Source organism: Babylonia areolata, chromosome 33 (assembly GCF_041734735.1).
Source record: "Babylonia areolata isolate BAREFJ2019XMU chromosome 33, ASM4173473v1, whole genome shotgun sequence".
NCBI lineage: Eukaryota > Metazoa > Mollusca > Gastropoda > Neogastropoda > Buccinidae > Babylonia > Babylonia areolata.
Genome location: NC_134908.1, coordinates 12,048,322 through 12,064,473, shown reverse-complemented (window position 1 = coordinate 12,064,473; position 16,152 = coordinate 12,048,322). Strand labels below are relative to the sequence as shown.

Genomic DNA, 16,152 nt, shown 5'->3' with positions numbered 1-16,152 from the left:
TGACAGATCTTTTGTTGGGTCGAATATCAGATCAAAGTGCCAAGTTTAGAGAATACAAAAAATATAAATATAACAGTAAATGCATTATACTCAACACATAAAAAGCTTGGACTTTTTTAAAAGTGTATCACAAGTGAGTCTTGAAGGCCTTGCTTTTCTTGTTTTTTGTTTTTTTTTTGTTGTTTTTTCTCCTCGATTAAGTACTTTGATTTTTTCTTAGGCTTGATATTTGCGATTTTGTGCGGTTTTTGACTCACTTGTGTAAACAAAGTGAGTCTATGTTTTAACCCGGTGTTCGGTTGTCTGTGTGTGTCTGTGTGTCCGTGGTAAACTTTAACATTGACATTTTCTCTGCAAATACTTTGTCAGTTGACACCAAATTAGGCATAAAAATGTGAAAAATTCAGTTCTTTTTAGTCATCTTGTTTAAAACAGTATTGCACCTCTTGGATGGGCACAAAAAAGGAAAAAGGAAGCCTAATTATATGCAGACTGCATTTACTGTTATATTTATATTTTTTGTATTCTCTAAACTTGGCACTTTGATCTGATATTCGACACAACAACAAAAGCAGTCATAATTATCATTTTTTGTTCTAACGGGAACTTCTTTTGCTAAGCTTGGAAGTTTTATTTATTTTGCAAACGTTTTGGTGCAGATAGTAAAAAAGGGAAATTACTCTAATTAATGCTAGGGGACTTTATTTGCTTTAAACTGATCTTTCTCATCTTAAACATTACATTTTGAAACAAGAGAGGCAAGGCCTCCAAGACTCACTTGTGATGTACTTTAAAAAAAATCCAAGCTTTTTATGTATTGAGTATAATTTCAAAATGTAATGTTTAAGATGAAAAAGATCAGTTTAAAGCAAACTAAGTCCCCCAGCAGAGTAATTTCCCTTGTTTTACTGTCTGCACCAAAACGTTTGCAATAAACAAAACTTCCATGCTTAGCAAAAGAAGTTCCTGTTTGAACAAAAAAATGATAATAATGACCGATCTTTTGTTGGGTCGAATATCAGATCAAAGTGCCAAGTTTACAGAATATAAAAAATATAAATATAACAGTAAATGCATTATACTCAATACATAAAAAGCTTGGATTTAAAAAAAAAGTGTATCACAAGTGAGTCTTGAAGGCCTTGCCCCCCTTTTTTTTTTCCATGCCCAGGGTTGGGTGGAAAAAAGCATGTGTATTTGCTTATCTCATTTCCCTGGTAAAATAGTTTCGTTTCGTTTCGTTTCGTTTCGTTTCTTTTGTAATACAAGTTAAATGTCATTTTGTGAACTGTGTTGTTACTCGAACTAGGGACACCCACACGATGCAAAAACACTGTCTGTCTCTGTCTGTCTGTCTGTCTCTCTCTCTCTGTATTCTTATCTGTCTCCTTCCGTTTCCTTCCCACCTGATCCCTTTCCCTCATCCTCCGCCTTCTGTCTCCCTGCCCCCTCCCCTCCTCTCTCTCCATAATCATCAGAAGTGCATGATTATAATTATTGTCATGTTCTCTTTTGCTTTTTAATTACTTTTCGATTTCCCCCTTTCTGTTTATTTGAGGTTTATATATTTTGGTTTTGCTTTTCAGTTTTTATTGTTTTTAAGACACCATTTACAATTATTCAATTTAATAGCTTTTTTTTAACAAATATATATTTTTGTCTAATTTGTTATTTTGAAATGATCATTTGATTTGAATCGCAGTCTGAGTTAGGATTGTGATCTCAACAAGTTGATGGTATTTTTTCTTTCATTCTACCTTTCTTTTTCTTTTCTTTCTTTCTTTTTTTAATTTTCGTTCTTTTGTTCCTCCACCTTCGTCTCCATTTTCTTCTTTTTCTTTCCACTCCGTTTGATTTCTGCGAATAAAATAATTCTGTTGTTAGGGCATGTTGAAAAGAAGCTTGTAGCTTATCCTTTTACACCCAATAAAACATTCGAGTTCTGTCTTTCCCTCCCCCCCCCCCCCTCTCTCTCTCTCTCTCTGTGAAGAAGACTCTGAAGATGACTTGTACAAACTGTTAGCATTCAAGCGTTCTCTCTCTCTCTCTCTCTCTCTCTCTCTCTCTCTCCCGCACACACACACACACACACACACACACACACACTGTAATTAGAGCTCGCCACCCCCACCCTCTCTCCCCCTCCTCCCACCATCCTCCGGTCACCCCACACTTCGCAACAGACCACCGCGAAAGTGGTGCGCACTGGTGTGTGTGTGTGTGGCGCGACCTTCGTCCTTCCTTCATGAAGGGGCCATGGAAGGAGGGGGTTGTATTTGGGGGTCGGGAGGAGGGGGGGTCAGCATCTATTTTATTGCAGCTTGTATGACTTGCCCATACTTGCAATCATTTGTGATGAGAGAATGCGAATATTTTATGCAGATTAGGCCACAGCCCCTGTCAGAAGGGGGTATTACATAATTGTATGCAAAGAATATTTGTAATATGAACATACATTCTAAACAAATGTGAAAAAAATAGTATAACACGAAACACATGGTTGCATTCTAAGTTGTACAAATGTAGAGTAGCCTCAGTGCTTTGTAGACAAATAAAGCCAAGTTAGTCAAGACAGTTTCATTTCTGGATGTCATAAGCAGATTCAGTCTAAAAAAGACATGGGTTTTGATAATACTTGGGTTCAATCAGTTTTACCCTTATATCATGCAAGACAGAACAACAGAACAAAATATGGATTTCGTTTTCTTCAGCTGCATTACATAAACGACATAAAACATTCCTTGAACTTTTACCCTTATATCTGTATCGATGGAAGGCTATATCTGACACACCGAATCTGAATTATGAAATTCTGACATATCTGTTCATATTAATCAAAATACATGGTTCCACGTTATTACCTATCTTAAACACTGTATTAAAAAAAACCTATCACTAGTCTGGATATGATCGTGCCAATCCGGCTACCTACAATCAATAATTCTTTGCTTGAAACATTTGAGAAGTCCACTGATACTTTCAACTCTTTGATTATCCCAAACATATGCAAAGCCGAATGTTTACAGACATTTACGTATGTTAGTCACCCACGTCTTTTTGCCATGATTATCTAAGCTTAACAATACTTTGTATGCTTTGCAAGGTAACCTGTTATTGTCCATCCTTGTTACTTTTAGCCAGTAACACACACTTTACATACGAATTCAAATAAATTGGATATCTTCCGAGTTTCAGTGATGAGAGAGATACTGGGATTGAGGGAGTAGGGGGATGGGGGTGGGTGGGCACTTTCACTGCACAGCCCTGACGTTCAGGGAGAGAGACAGAGCGACAGCGGGTTAGAAGCACTGCTGATGACGTCATTTCGCGGCAGAGCGTACCAGACGGATTGATTCGTCTCCGCCAGGCCTGGCTCTCCCTGGCTGTGTCGTCCATGCATATTCTTCTGAAGAAATATCAAAAAAGATATTGGCAGATGTTTGGCACTTTCAGTGGGCCTTTCTTTTTTTTTTCTTCTTTTTTTTTTTGATGGGGAGGGGGTGGGGGTCATAAGTATACCAGACAGAAATTTTCACAAGTGAACAAACAAAACTTTTAGGAAAGAAAAAACGAAAAAAGCAAACAGAGAACTAGTACAGTTAACTTTTTTTTTAAGGACAAGGCACACATAACTGAAAGCTGATCAAACGTCTTCCATGTGATGTGCGGACCCCAGACCGCCTCCCTCTCCTGTCGATCCCTATTGCTGCCCCCACCCCTCCTGCCCCCACCCCTCCTGCCCCCACCCCTCCTGCTACCCCCATCCCTCCTGCCCACACCCATCCTGCCTCCATCCCTCCTGCTACCCCCATCCCTCCTGCCCACACCCCTCCTGCCCACACACCCCTCCTGCCTCCACCCCTCCTGCCCCCACCACCTCCTGCCGGGTGCCCCCACACCCCTCCTGCTGCCCCCACCCCTCCTGCCCCCACCCCTCCTGCTCCCACCCCTCCTGCCTCCACCCCTCCTGCCCCCAACCCTCCTGCCTCCACCCCTCCTGCCTCCACCCTCCTGCCTCCACCCCTCCTGCCTCCATCCCTCCACCCCTCCTGCCCCCACCCCTCCTGCCTCCACCCCTCCTGCCTCCACCCCTCCTGCCTCCACCCTCCTGCCTCCACCCCTCCTGCCCCCAACCCTCCTGCCTCCACCCCTCCTGCCTCCACCCTCCTGCCTCCACCCCTCCTGCCTCCATCCCTCCACCCCTCCTGCCCCCACCCCTCCTACCCCCATCCCTCCTGCCTCCACCCCTCCTGCCCCCACCCCTCCTGCCTCCACCCCTCCTGCCTGCACCCCTCCTGCCTCAACCCCTCCTGCCTCAACCCCTCCTGCCTCCACCCCTCCTGCCCCCAACCCTCCTGCCTCCACCCCTCCTGCCTCCACCCCTCCTGCCCCCATCCCTCCTGCCTCCACCCCTCCTGCCTCCACCCCTCCTGCTGCCCCCAACCCTCCTGCCTCCACCCCTCCTGCCTCCATCCCTCCTGCTGCCCCCACCCCTCCTGCCTCCACCCCTCCTGCCCCCCCATCCCTCCTGCCTCCACCCCTCCTGCCCCCATCCCTCCTGCCTCCACCCCTCCTGCCCCCACCTCTCCTGCCTCCACCCCTCCACCCCTCCTGCCTCCACCAATCCTGCCTCCATCCCTCCACCCCTCCTGCCCCCACCCCTCCTGCCTCCACCCCTCCTGCCCCCACCCCTCCTGCTGCCCCCACCCCTCCTGCCTCCACCCCTCCTGCCCCCATCCCTCCTGCTGCCCCCACCCCTCCTGCCCCACCCCTCCTGCCTCCACCCCTCCTGCCCCCACCCCTCCTGCCTCCACCCCTCCTGCCCCCACCCCTCCTGCCCCCATCTCTCCTGCTGCCCCCACCCCTCCTGCCCCCACCCCTCCTGCCTCCACCCCTCCTGCCCCCACATCCCTCCTGCCTCCACCCCTCCTGCCTCCATCCCTCCTGCCTCCATCCCTCCACCCCTCCTGCCTCCACCCCTCCTGCCCCCACATCCCTCCTGCCTCCACCCCTCCTGCCTCCACTCCTGCCTCCACCCCTCCTGCCTCCACCCCTCCTGCCCCCACATCCCTCCTGCCCCCCCATCCCTCCTGCCTCCACCCCTCCTGCTGCCCCCACCCCTCCTGCCTCCACCCCTCCTGCCCCCACATCCCTCCTGCCCCCCCATCCCTCCTGCCTCCACCCCTCCTGCTGCCCCAACCCCTCCTGCCTCCACCCCTCCTGCCCCCACCACTCCTGCCTCCATCCCTTCTGCCCCCACCCCTCCTGCCTCCACCCCTCCTGCCCCCATCCCTCCACCCCTCCTGCCCCCACCCCTCCTGCCTCCACCCCTCCTGCCCCCACCACTCCTGCCTCCACCCCTCCTGTCTCCACCCCTCCTGCCCCCACCCCTCCTGCCTCCACCCCTCCTGCCCCCACCCCTCCTGCCCCCACCCCTCCTGCCTCCACCACTCCTGCCCCCATCCCTCCACCCCTCCTGCCCCCACCCCTCCTGCCCCCACCCCTCCTGCCTCCACTCTCCTGCCCCCATCCCTCCACCCCTCCTGCCCCCACCCCTCCTGCCTCCACCACTCCTGCCTCCACCCCTCCTGCCTCCACCCCTCCTGCCCCTATCCCTCCTACCTCCACCCTCCTGCCTCCACCCCTCCTGCCTCCACCCCTCCTGCCCCCATTCCTCCTGCCCCCACCCCTCCTGCTTCCCCCAACCCTCCTGCCCCCACCCCTCCTGCCTCCACCCCTCCTGCCCCCACCACTCCTGCCTCCACCCCTCCTGCCTCTACCCCTCCTGCCCCCACCCCTCCTGCCCCCACCACTCCTGCCTCCACCCCTCCTGCCTCTACCCCTCCTGCCCCCACCCCTCCTGCCTCCACTCTCCTGCCCCCATCCCTCCACCCCTCCTGCCCCCACCCCTCCTGCCTCCACCCTCCTGCCTCCACCCCTCCTGCCTCCACCCCTCCTGCCTCCATTCCTCCTGCCTCCACCCCTCCTGCCCCCACATCCCTCCTGCCTCCACCCCTCCTGCCTCCACCCCTCCTGCCCCCACCCCTCCTGCCCCCACCCCTCCTGCCTCCACCCCTCCTGCCTCCACCCCTCCTGCCCCTATCCCTCCTGCCTCCACCCCTCCTGCCTCCATCCCTCCACCCCTCCTGCCTCCACCCCTCCTGCCCCCATCCCTCCTACCCCCACCCTCCTGCTGCCCCCACCCCTCCTGCCCCCACCCCTCCTGACCCCACCCCTCCTGCTGCCCCCACCCCTCCTGCCCCCACACCCCTCCTCCTGACCCCACTCCTCCTGCTACCCCCATCCCTCCTGCCCCCACACCCCTCCTGCCTCCACACCCCTCTTACCCCCAACCCTCCTGCCCACACCCCTCATGCCCCCACACCCCTCCTGCCCCCACCCCTCCTGCTGCTCCCACCCCTCCTGCTGCCCCCACCCCTCCTGAAACAGAACAGAAATCTAGAAACTATTTCTACATACGTGTCAGATACTATTAATCAAATGTTGATCCACAAAATGTTGCTCCGATTATGAGCACTTCACCAGTTCCATTATGGGAATTAACGGGAGCAGCTTTTGACATTCAATATTGTGACATTAAGAAAGATGAAAATCCCAATATACTAGCTTCTCAAGTCAAAACACACTTGTCTGAAACATACCCCCACCACTTAAAAATATATACAGATGGTTCTGTTCTAGAAAATCAGTTTGCTATTTCTGGATATGCAATTCCTGCTTTGAAAATTGAAAAGTCATATATTGGAGAGGGCTTCTCAATTTTTACAGCTGAATTAATTGCCATCCTTATGGTATTAACATATCTAATTGATCTGCCCCTAAACTTGATTAATGTTTTATTTTGTGTCGATTCAAAATCAGTTCTGCAGTCTATCAAATCAAGTTGTACGAACATTAATTATAACATCATTTTTTAAATAAGATTTTTGATTCACTGTATTCAAATGAGAAGAACTAATATTGAAATGTGCTGGATTCCCTCACACTGTGGGCTTTTCTCTAATGAACGTGCAGATCATCTTGCAAAGCTTGGAGCTAAAAACACTTTAAATGCAACAACTTCCTCATCGTTTATCATCTTTTGAAATGTGTAATATTGTTGAAAGAAATATGCAAAATTCCTTTCTGTCTTTAGAAGTTAACACTTCTGCCTTATTAAATGCTAAAAGAACTGGCAGGGTTGTTAAGAGCATGGCATTTAGGTTATTACTAAATGCCCCATACACAAAATATTGTAAAAATATTGAATGCATTTACAAGGGACATTTAACGGTAGAGCACATTTTAACCTGCTGTTTAGTAATGAAACCTTTTTTGCCTCCAGAAATTACGGAACACATGTTACCAGTTTCAAAGGTTAACATTTTTTGGAAAAAGTTATATATTTCAAACTGTTCTTTATTAAAGTTAGCTGGTGGTGGTGGTGTGTCCATCGAGATCGATGATGACCATCGTTGTCATCCAGCTGGGGGATGGGGGGAGTGTGGTGGTGGGGTGGGGGGAGTATGCTCATGAACCTATCTGTGAATGCGCAGATGGCTGAATAGTCCAATCTGCGCACGAAATGTTCGCTGACAGTTGGGGCAGACAAAGACAGGCGTACGATTGTCAGGGAGCTTGTTTGCCCGTGACTTTCTGGCCTGCCTCTTCTGAACAGCTGCAGCAGTCCTGTTGGCCTCGCACAACTTGTCGCCTTTGTGCACAGCAGCGTGCCATTTGTCACGGTCCACTGCAGATTCCTCCCAGGAGTCAGGGTGGATATCAAACGCTTTCAGAGAGACTTTCAGAGTATCTCTGAAGCGCTTCTTCTGACCTCCGTGTGATCTCTTCCCTTGTTGCAGCTTGCCATAGAAGAGCCTTTTGGGCAGCCGATGGTCTGGCATGTGCGCCACGTGTCCAGCCCAGCGAAGCTGGGACTGCATCAGGATAGTGAAGATGCTGGGAAGGGTGGCTTTTGCGAGCACCTCTGTGTCTGGGGTCCTGTCTTGCCACTTGATGTTCAGTAGCTTCCTGAGGCATGTTGTGTGGAAGTGGTTCAGCTTCTTGGCATGTCGTTTGTACACTGTCCAAGTTTCGCAGGCGTACAGTAGTGTGGGGAGAACTACTGCTCTGTAGACCTTTAGCTTGGTCTCAAGACTAATGCCTCTTCTGTTCCAGACATTTGCATTGAGTCTACCAAAAGTTGCGCTTGCTCTTGCAATCCTGACGTTCACTTCATCGTCGATGGTCGCATTTCGTGACAGTGTGCTGCCAAGGTATGTGAACCGCTCCACCGCACTGAGTCTCTGACCGTTGACTGTAATGTTGGGCTCAACATAGGGTTTCCCTGGGGCTGGCTGATGGATAACTTCAGTTTTCCTCGTGCTGATGGTAAGGCCGAAGTTCCTGCTGACAGTGGCAAACTTGTCGACACTGAGTTGCATGTCAGCTTCAGATCCAGCGTTGAGGGCACAATCATCAGCAAACAAAAAGTCTCTGATGATGTCTGTCATGACCTTCGTTTTTGCTTGAAGCCTTCTGAGGTTAAACAACTTGCCATCTGTTCGGTACTTTAGGCCGATTCCAACATCGCCATCTCTGAAGGCATCAGTAAGCATTGCAGAGAACATGAGGCTGAACAGCGTTGGAGCCAGGACGCAGTCTTGCTTCACACCATTTGTGACAGGAAAAGGAGCAGATGTTTCGCCATTGTCCTGGACTCGGGCCTGCATGCCTTCATGGAATTGGCTGACCAAGGAAATAAATTTCCGAGGGCATCCGTACTTGGCCATGATCTTCCACAGTCCCTCTCTACTCACAGTGTCGAAGGCCTTAGTGAGGTCGACATAGGTGGAGAACAGATCAGCATTTTGCTCCTGACATTTCTCTTGCAGCTGCCTTGCAGCAAACACCATGTCAGTGGTTCCGCGCTCTTTCTGGAATCCACATTGGCTCTCAGGCAAATGACCTTGGTCAAGGTGTGCTGTGAGGCGGTTTAGTAGGATCCTGGCAAGTATCTTGCCTGCGATGGAGAGCAAGGAAATGCCCCGATGGTTATCACAGGCTTGCCGGTTCCCCTTTCGCTTGTACAAGTGAATGATACATGCATCTTTGAAATCCTGGGGTATCGTCTCTTCTTTCCACATGAGTGAGTACAGCTGATGGAGCTTCTCAGTCAGCACAGTGCCTCGATCCTTGTAGACCTCTGCTGGTATGGAGTCTGAGCCAGGTGCTTTGCCACTGGATAGCAGACGGATTGCTTTCTGGGTCTCAAGAGGTGTTGGCGGATCGTCCAGTGCTTCGTTGATGGGGTCTATGGCTTCATCATTTATGGAGGAAGGGCGATTTAAGACACTGTTGAAGTGCTCAGCCCAGCGTTAGAGAATTTTCTCCTACTCGGTGATCAAGGTATTCCCATCTGCACTGAGGAGGGGGGATGATCCTGAGGATGTGGGGCCGTAGACTTCTTTTAAGGCATCATAGAACCTCTTCATATGTGTTATATATTTCAGACTGTTCTTTATTAAAGTTAGCTAGTTATGTGTTAAATAGTCCAGTTTGTTGTTTATTGTAGGTCCCCACATGAAAAAAATAATCTACAGAAGTAGTGCAAACAATATTTGATTTTTTTTCTTTCTAATCACGCTTCCCCTGCCCACCTCTCACACACACCCTTCCAATATTATGTTTTTTCTTTCTCCAATCACTGACACTCACCCTCTCTATTTTAGATTTTGTACTCTATCTTTTCCACATTCTGTTCTCTCTCTCTCTGTGTCTGTCTGTCTGTCTCTGTCTCTCTCTCTCTCTTCCTTTCTTAGTCCCCTCTCCCTTGCCCCCCCCCCCCCCCCTACCCCCCCACCTCAACCACCCCCCTTTTCATTCGAATATACAGAAATGTCGATTTCTAATTAATACTAACAATCATAATTATCATAGGAATGATAATAATCCAAATAATAATAATAATATCATTTATTTTCAGTCCAATATCATCATCTTAGATGAACAGACTATAAATAAATAAACGAACGAACGTAAAAGCCCACTTGTGTACATATGAGTGAACATGGGAGTTGCAGCCCACGAATGCAGAAGAAGAAGATTATACAGTTATTTTTTTGCCCCTCTTCATATGGGGCTAAGGCTTTAAATGAATAGAATTTGAATCTGAAGCTCTCTTCCTGCCTTTCTCTCTCAGCCTTTCTCTCTGTGTGTCTCCTCTGCTTTTCTCTCTCTGTCTCTCACCCACCCAGCCAACCCATACACACATACACACATTGTCTATTTCCATCTTTGACCACTTCCCATCCCACTCCCTTCTCCACCCCTACCTCCTCCCCCACACCCCAATGTGTGGTGAGGTGTTGTGCATGTTGAAATACATTTGGAGAGCTACATGTATTGATTTTGTGCACCCAGCTCAATGATGTTCCTGGATCTACACCCCATACTTCTGCCAGTGGCTGTCTCTGGACGGTTGTCTGTCTGTTAAAGTTTTCCAATGATCTCTGTCTGTCTGTCTGTTAAGGTTTTCCAATGATCACTGACTGGACGGTTGTCTGTCTGTCAAGGTTTTCCAATGATCACTGACTGGACGGTTGTCTGTCTGTCTGTCTGTTAAGGTTTTCCAATGATCACTGACTGGACGGTTGTCTGTCTGTCTGTCTGTTAAGGTTTTCCAATGATCACTGACTGGACGGTTGTCTGTCTGTCTGTCTGTTAAGGTTTTCCAATGATCACTGACTGGACGGTTGTCTGTCTGTCTGTCTGTTAAGGTTTTCCAGTGATCACAGACTGGACAGTTGTCTGTCTGTCTGTCTGTCTGTTAAGGTTTTCCAATGATCACTGACTTGACGGTTGTTTGTCTGTCTGTTAATGTTTTCCAATGATCACTGACTGGACGGTTGTCTGTCTGTTAAGGTTTTCCAATGATCACTGACTGGACGGTTGTCTGTCTGTCTGTCTGTTAAGGTTTTCCAATGATCACTGACTGGACGGTTGTCTGTCTGTCTGTCTGTTAAGGTTTTCCAATGATCACTGACTGGACGGTTGTCTGTCTGTCTGTCTGTTAAGGTTTTCCAATGATCACTGACTGGAAGGTTGTCTGTCTGTCTGTCTGTTAAGGTTTTCCAATGATCACTGACTGAATGATTCCTTTGCTTCCTCACTCGCTGACTTGGGAGGGCTGACACATTTTTCTTACTCATTATCTTAGTCACATTTGAAAGCCAAAATCATAGACAGCTTTCTCGTAGGAGAGAGGTCTTGCAGACTAGCTTTCGAGTTCGGGAATCCTATTTTGATTCCTGCAAAAAACAGGACTTTTACTGCTCTTTCAACTGGAACTTGAGTAGTGATCTGATTGCTTGTTTTTGTTTTTTGACAATGAACAGAGGTTTCATGTGGACTATTCAATTTGCTCATTTAAAGGAACACATGGCAAAATTCAGCAGGAAAAAAATTGATAGGTAAACAAATATGTTTGTTCAGACAGAATAAGAAGAAGAAAGAAAATGGATATTGCGTAATTACAGTGAAGACTGCTCTCCTGGGACAGCATCCTGAATTTCATGCACAGAAATTTGTTGTGACTGAAATATAGTAGGATACAACACAACACAAAATATTGCAGCACAACACAGCACAGCACAGCACAGCACAATCAGATAGAAAATTTTTTTTAGAAAATTATCACTGAGTTCAGAGTTAACAGCTGGACAGGGATTTCAGAAGGTGACATTGATTTATTTAATTTCAGACAATAATAGGTATGGTGAGCATTGAACTGGTGATGTTTCAGATTATCGTGCTGTGGCATTGTGATATTCCCCCTCCCCCTTCCCGTCGATGGCCTGCCGACCTTGGGGTACCCGTCCTTGTCAAGACTCGCAATATCAAGGTGAGTGTATTTGGTACACACATGTATGTCTGTGTGTGTGTGTGCATGTGTGCACGTGCGTTTGTGCATATGTGTAAATATGTAAGAAAATGTGTATGCGCATATGTGTGTGTGCATGCATTTGTGCATATGTTTGTGTGTACATGCATGTACGTGTGCATGTGTGAGCGTGCGTGCATGTGTGTGTGTGTGTGTGTGTGCATATGTGTGTGCGTGTGTGAATGTGCATGCACATGTGAATACATAGGCTCATCTCTCGTTTGGTGTATTACTCATTGTGTCTGTATTTTTATGCCATTTTCAGTCAGTCAACGCCCGCTTTGTGCCTTACAAAGAGATTGAGACGGATGCAGTCTTTGGTTTTGATGAAGATGTTCTCTTGAGCACCGAAGAGGTCAGTGCTGCTGTGTTGGATATGTCTAGGTATCTGTTGTGTCATAAACATTCTTTGTTTTTCTTCAGAAAACTTACACATTTCTGGTAAAACCTTTTCTGAAAAAAATACATGTCAGCGGAGATTAGAAAAGAGAGATAATCCACTCGCGGCAGGCCCTTTCTTACTGTCTATAACAGTGCTGAAGCCGTTTTGGGGCACACACGCAGTGCGGAAGGGTGGGGGTAAATCACCCTCTCCTTCCCCACCCGAAGGAAACTGGTCGGTTCTGACGGTTCAGCTGCAGTAAAGCGAAAGTTAAGTTACGCCTGGAATTTCCCACGTGTGGTAAGATTCGCTGTATACAATGAAAACCGATTCATTTTTGCTTTGGTTTTTAGCACGTTTGCATCTGCTTGAATATAGATAATATAAAAAGAAAATAAAGCAGCTCCCCCCACCACCAACTCCCCCCCTCCCCCAGCGCAATGTTGCACATGAGAGAGACAGTTATAAATTATTGAACTGCGTTTTCGTAACGCTACTTTTTCTTCACACTTTCTGGTTTACATCACCATTTCTTAAAAAAAAAAAATATATATATATATATATCAAAACATAAAACACATATTCAGCTCTGTCTCTCTTCTAACATCTGTCTATACATACATACATGAATACATACATACATAATTTCATATAGATCTATCAGTATGTAAATCTAAATCTATCTATATGTACATAATCATATATATAATTCATATATATACGAATGCTTCATGTTGCCCGAGCAGACCGTTGTATTGTGCTCTATCTCTCTCTCTAAGTCTCTGTCTCTGTCTTTCTCTCTCGGGAGTTTTACATGGCTGTTAAAAGTATCTACGATTCTGTACTTGTATGTGTTCGTGACAAAGGTATTTATTCAGACTTTTTTCAGTGTCCAAGAGGGGTTAAACAAGGTTGTATGCCAAGCACACAGCTGTTTTCCTTTTTCGTCGGTGAATTGGCAGTGGAGTTATCAAAGAAGGGGAGACATGGAATACAAATGATACCTGGCGCAACAGATTTGCTCTTAATGCTATTTGCTGATGATATTCTCTTGTCTGACACACCCATAGGGTTACAAAATCAATTAAATGCCCTTAAGCAAGAAACAAACAGACTACAACAAACAGTGAATCTCGATAAGACCAATATTATAGTTTTCCGCAATGGAGGTCATCTTTCGACTCGTGAAAAATGGTGCTGTGGTGATAGGGAAATAAAAGTAACCAATACATATAAATATTTAGGAATGTTATTCACAACAAAATTGAGTTTGACATCTGCGTGGGATGAAGCAAACAGAAAAGGGAAAAAAGGTGTAATCCAAATTATAAAATCACTCAGGAGACTGCATTCGACTGACGCTTTCCTTTCATTTGGGCGGGGCAAAGGCAGCTCATGAATAATGAATGCGTGTCGCGGCGCAGGCTGCCTGGCTTCAGCAATTTCTGCAAGTGGTTTATTTCTCTTTTCTAATCTCCGATGTCAGTGACAGTTGTGAAAAAGTGTGGAAAAAGTTGCAAGAGAAAATATTGGCTGCAGTCTGTGTTTCACTGTTCTGCAGGCACCATGAAGAGCATGAACAGTAAGACACTCCATTCCATTAGCTGTATTCTCTGGATCCATGTCTACTTCTTCCATGTGTGTGTATTATTATTATTATTATCATCATCATCATCATCATCATCATCATCATCATCACCAATATTATTATTGTTGTTGTTATGATTATTATCATTTTTATCAATTCTTTTGAGAGATGGTAAAGTTGACTTGATTCTTGTGTGACTTACATGCCAAAAGCTGTGCATGTTGCTTGTGTATATGTTTTGTTGTTGTTGTTGTTTTGTTGTGGCATTCTCTTCCTGAACAGATTTCTGTTTGAACATGCGATATGCAGGCTTTAAAGGAAATGAATCGGAAGCCGCTGCTTGAAAAGGATTAGTGGTAGGGTCGGTGATCACTGAGATACATGACACAGGCTCGTCACACATCAAGAGATTATGTATTCTGTTGATAGTGGATTATGCATTATGATGTTTCTGAATCACAGAGATACAGTTTCCTCTGCCCATTTTTTTTTCTTTTTTACTGGACACAATGGTGGGTGGGTGGGTGTTGCTAATTTCTGTTCTAGATTCAGACCTTCGTGTTCTAACAGTTTGGCTGTTGAATCTAATCAGTGAGCATATTTATGTCGCATGAATTTTAAGGACAACAGGTGTAGTGTGCATTTTCTATGCAGTTGTAAGTGAATCGGGTGGAATGTAAATGAAGTGCTTGACACAGCCCCTTTCAGATGATAGGCTCACATGGAGTGATGCTTGGTGGGCTGTATTGTTTGTCCTGTGTTATCACTGTTGTAATTCTTCTGTGTTTATGGGCTGCAAATTCAATGTTCATTTTCACACCCATTACACTACCGTGGCTCCTTAACTGATGATCTAAAATTTGATTTTTGAACATACTTTTTTAAAGGGCGATAAATCAGTTGCGGTATTCGCAGTGAGAACGCTGTTTAAATCATATTATTCTGGTGTATCTTGGGCATTCAAAAAATCTTTTAAGGGCAATTAAAAATTCTTTTTAAGTCCGCTGTAAAGGAGACGTGGCTATCGCGGCAATCACACTGCAACATTTAGCCGTTTTCTCTAGATCTAGATAGATGTACAAGTTTAGTTACACCCGCCGGGAATGTAGTACAACACAGCCAATTCAATTTCTCTTTTATGTTCATTCTAGTTTTATAGTTTTAAAGTTGACATGAAAATTTAGTATTTTGTTAAACTATAACATGTAGAGCCAAGTGCAAGTACTTCTAAACGTCGTAAGAAGTGAAAAGTACTTCATTTTGAGAAAAGTCAAGACTGGAAATTTTTTTCTTTTCATTGTGATCAATTCAAGGGTATTAACTCGCATGGTTTACAATTTTTAACTGTGAATTCCGACTGATTCTGTGGATATTTTTATGGCAGTTTGGGGCATAATCCAGTAAGTGATGAGGCGTTCACAAATCTTTCTCTGAATAAATATTTAATGGTCTCCTTCAACTTTCCATCACATGTTATCGTGTATTGTCCATTGAATATAGGATTGAACGGGCAGGTCAACAACTTGAAACAAAATGGCGTCATTCGCATTCGTGAAGAATATGAGCACGCGCTTTGAATGTGTATAAATATGTGTGCGCAATTGATTTTTGTCCATGACCTTCAGGGCTCAGCCAGTAGATCTGTAAAGTCCACTCGTCGTATTGATTTTAGTATTTTCTGAAAAAGACCACTTGGGCAAATGAACATAGTGAAAGCCCTGTACACTGAGAGTAAAACACACAAGCTTTTTATTTATTGAGTATAATTTCAAAATGTAATGTTTAAGATGAGAAAGATCAGTTTAAAGCAAATTAAGTCCCGTAGCATTAATTACAGATTATTCCCGTTTTTACTATCTGCACCAAAACGTTTGCAAAATAAATAAAACTTCCATGCTTAGCAAGAGTTCCTGTTTGAACAAAAAATGATAATGACTGCTCTTGTTGTTGTGTCAGAATATCAGATCAGAGTGCCAAGTTTAGAGAATACAAAAAATATAAATATAACAGTAAATGCAGTTTGCATATAATTTGGCTTCTTTTTTATTTTTTTGTGCCCATCCCAGAGGTGCAATATTGTTTTAAACAAGATGACTGGAAAGAACTGAATTTTTCCTATTTTTATGCCTAATTTGGTGTCAACTGACAAAGTATTTGCAGAGAAAATGTCAATGTTAAAGTTTACCACAGACACACACACACACACACACACACACACACACACACACAAACAACCGAACA

The 16,152-nt window shown here is 45.7% G+C and overlaps 1 protein-coding gene across 3 annotated transcripts in view; it reads left to right on the top strand.

Moving 5' to 3' along the window:
• Positions 1–16,152, top strand: part of LOC143277052 (exostosin-1a-like) — a 156,870-nt gene that overhangs the window by 94,253 nt on the left and 46,465 nt on the right. For all 3 annotated transcript variants that reach the window (XR_013053671.1, XR_013053670.1, XM_076581785.1), the window contains exons 6-7: positions 11,804–11,902; positions 12,207–12,296. Coding sequence is in view for 1 of the 3 variants with exons in the window: in XM_076581785.1 (XP_076437900.1) it covers positions 11,804–11,902; positions 12,207–12,296 (189 nt within the window). In the remaining 2 variants the exon portion in view is untranslated. The remainder of the gene's footprint in view (positions 1–11,803; positions 11,903–12,206; positions 12,297–16,152) is intronic.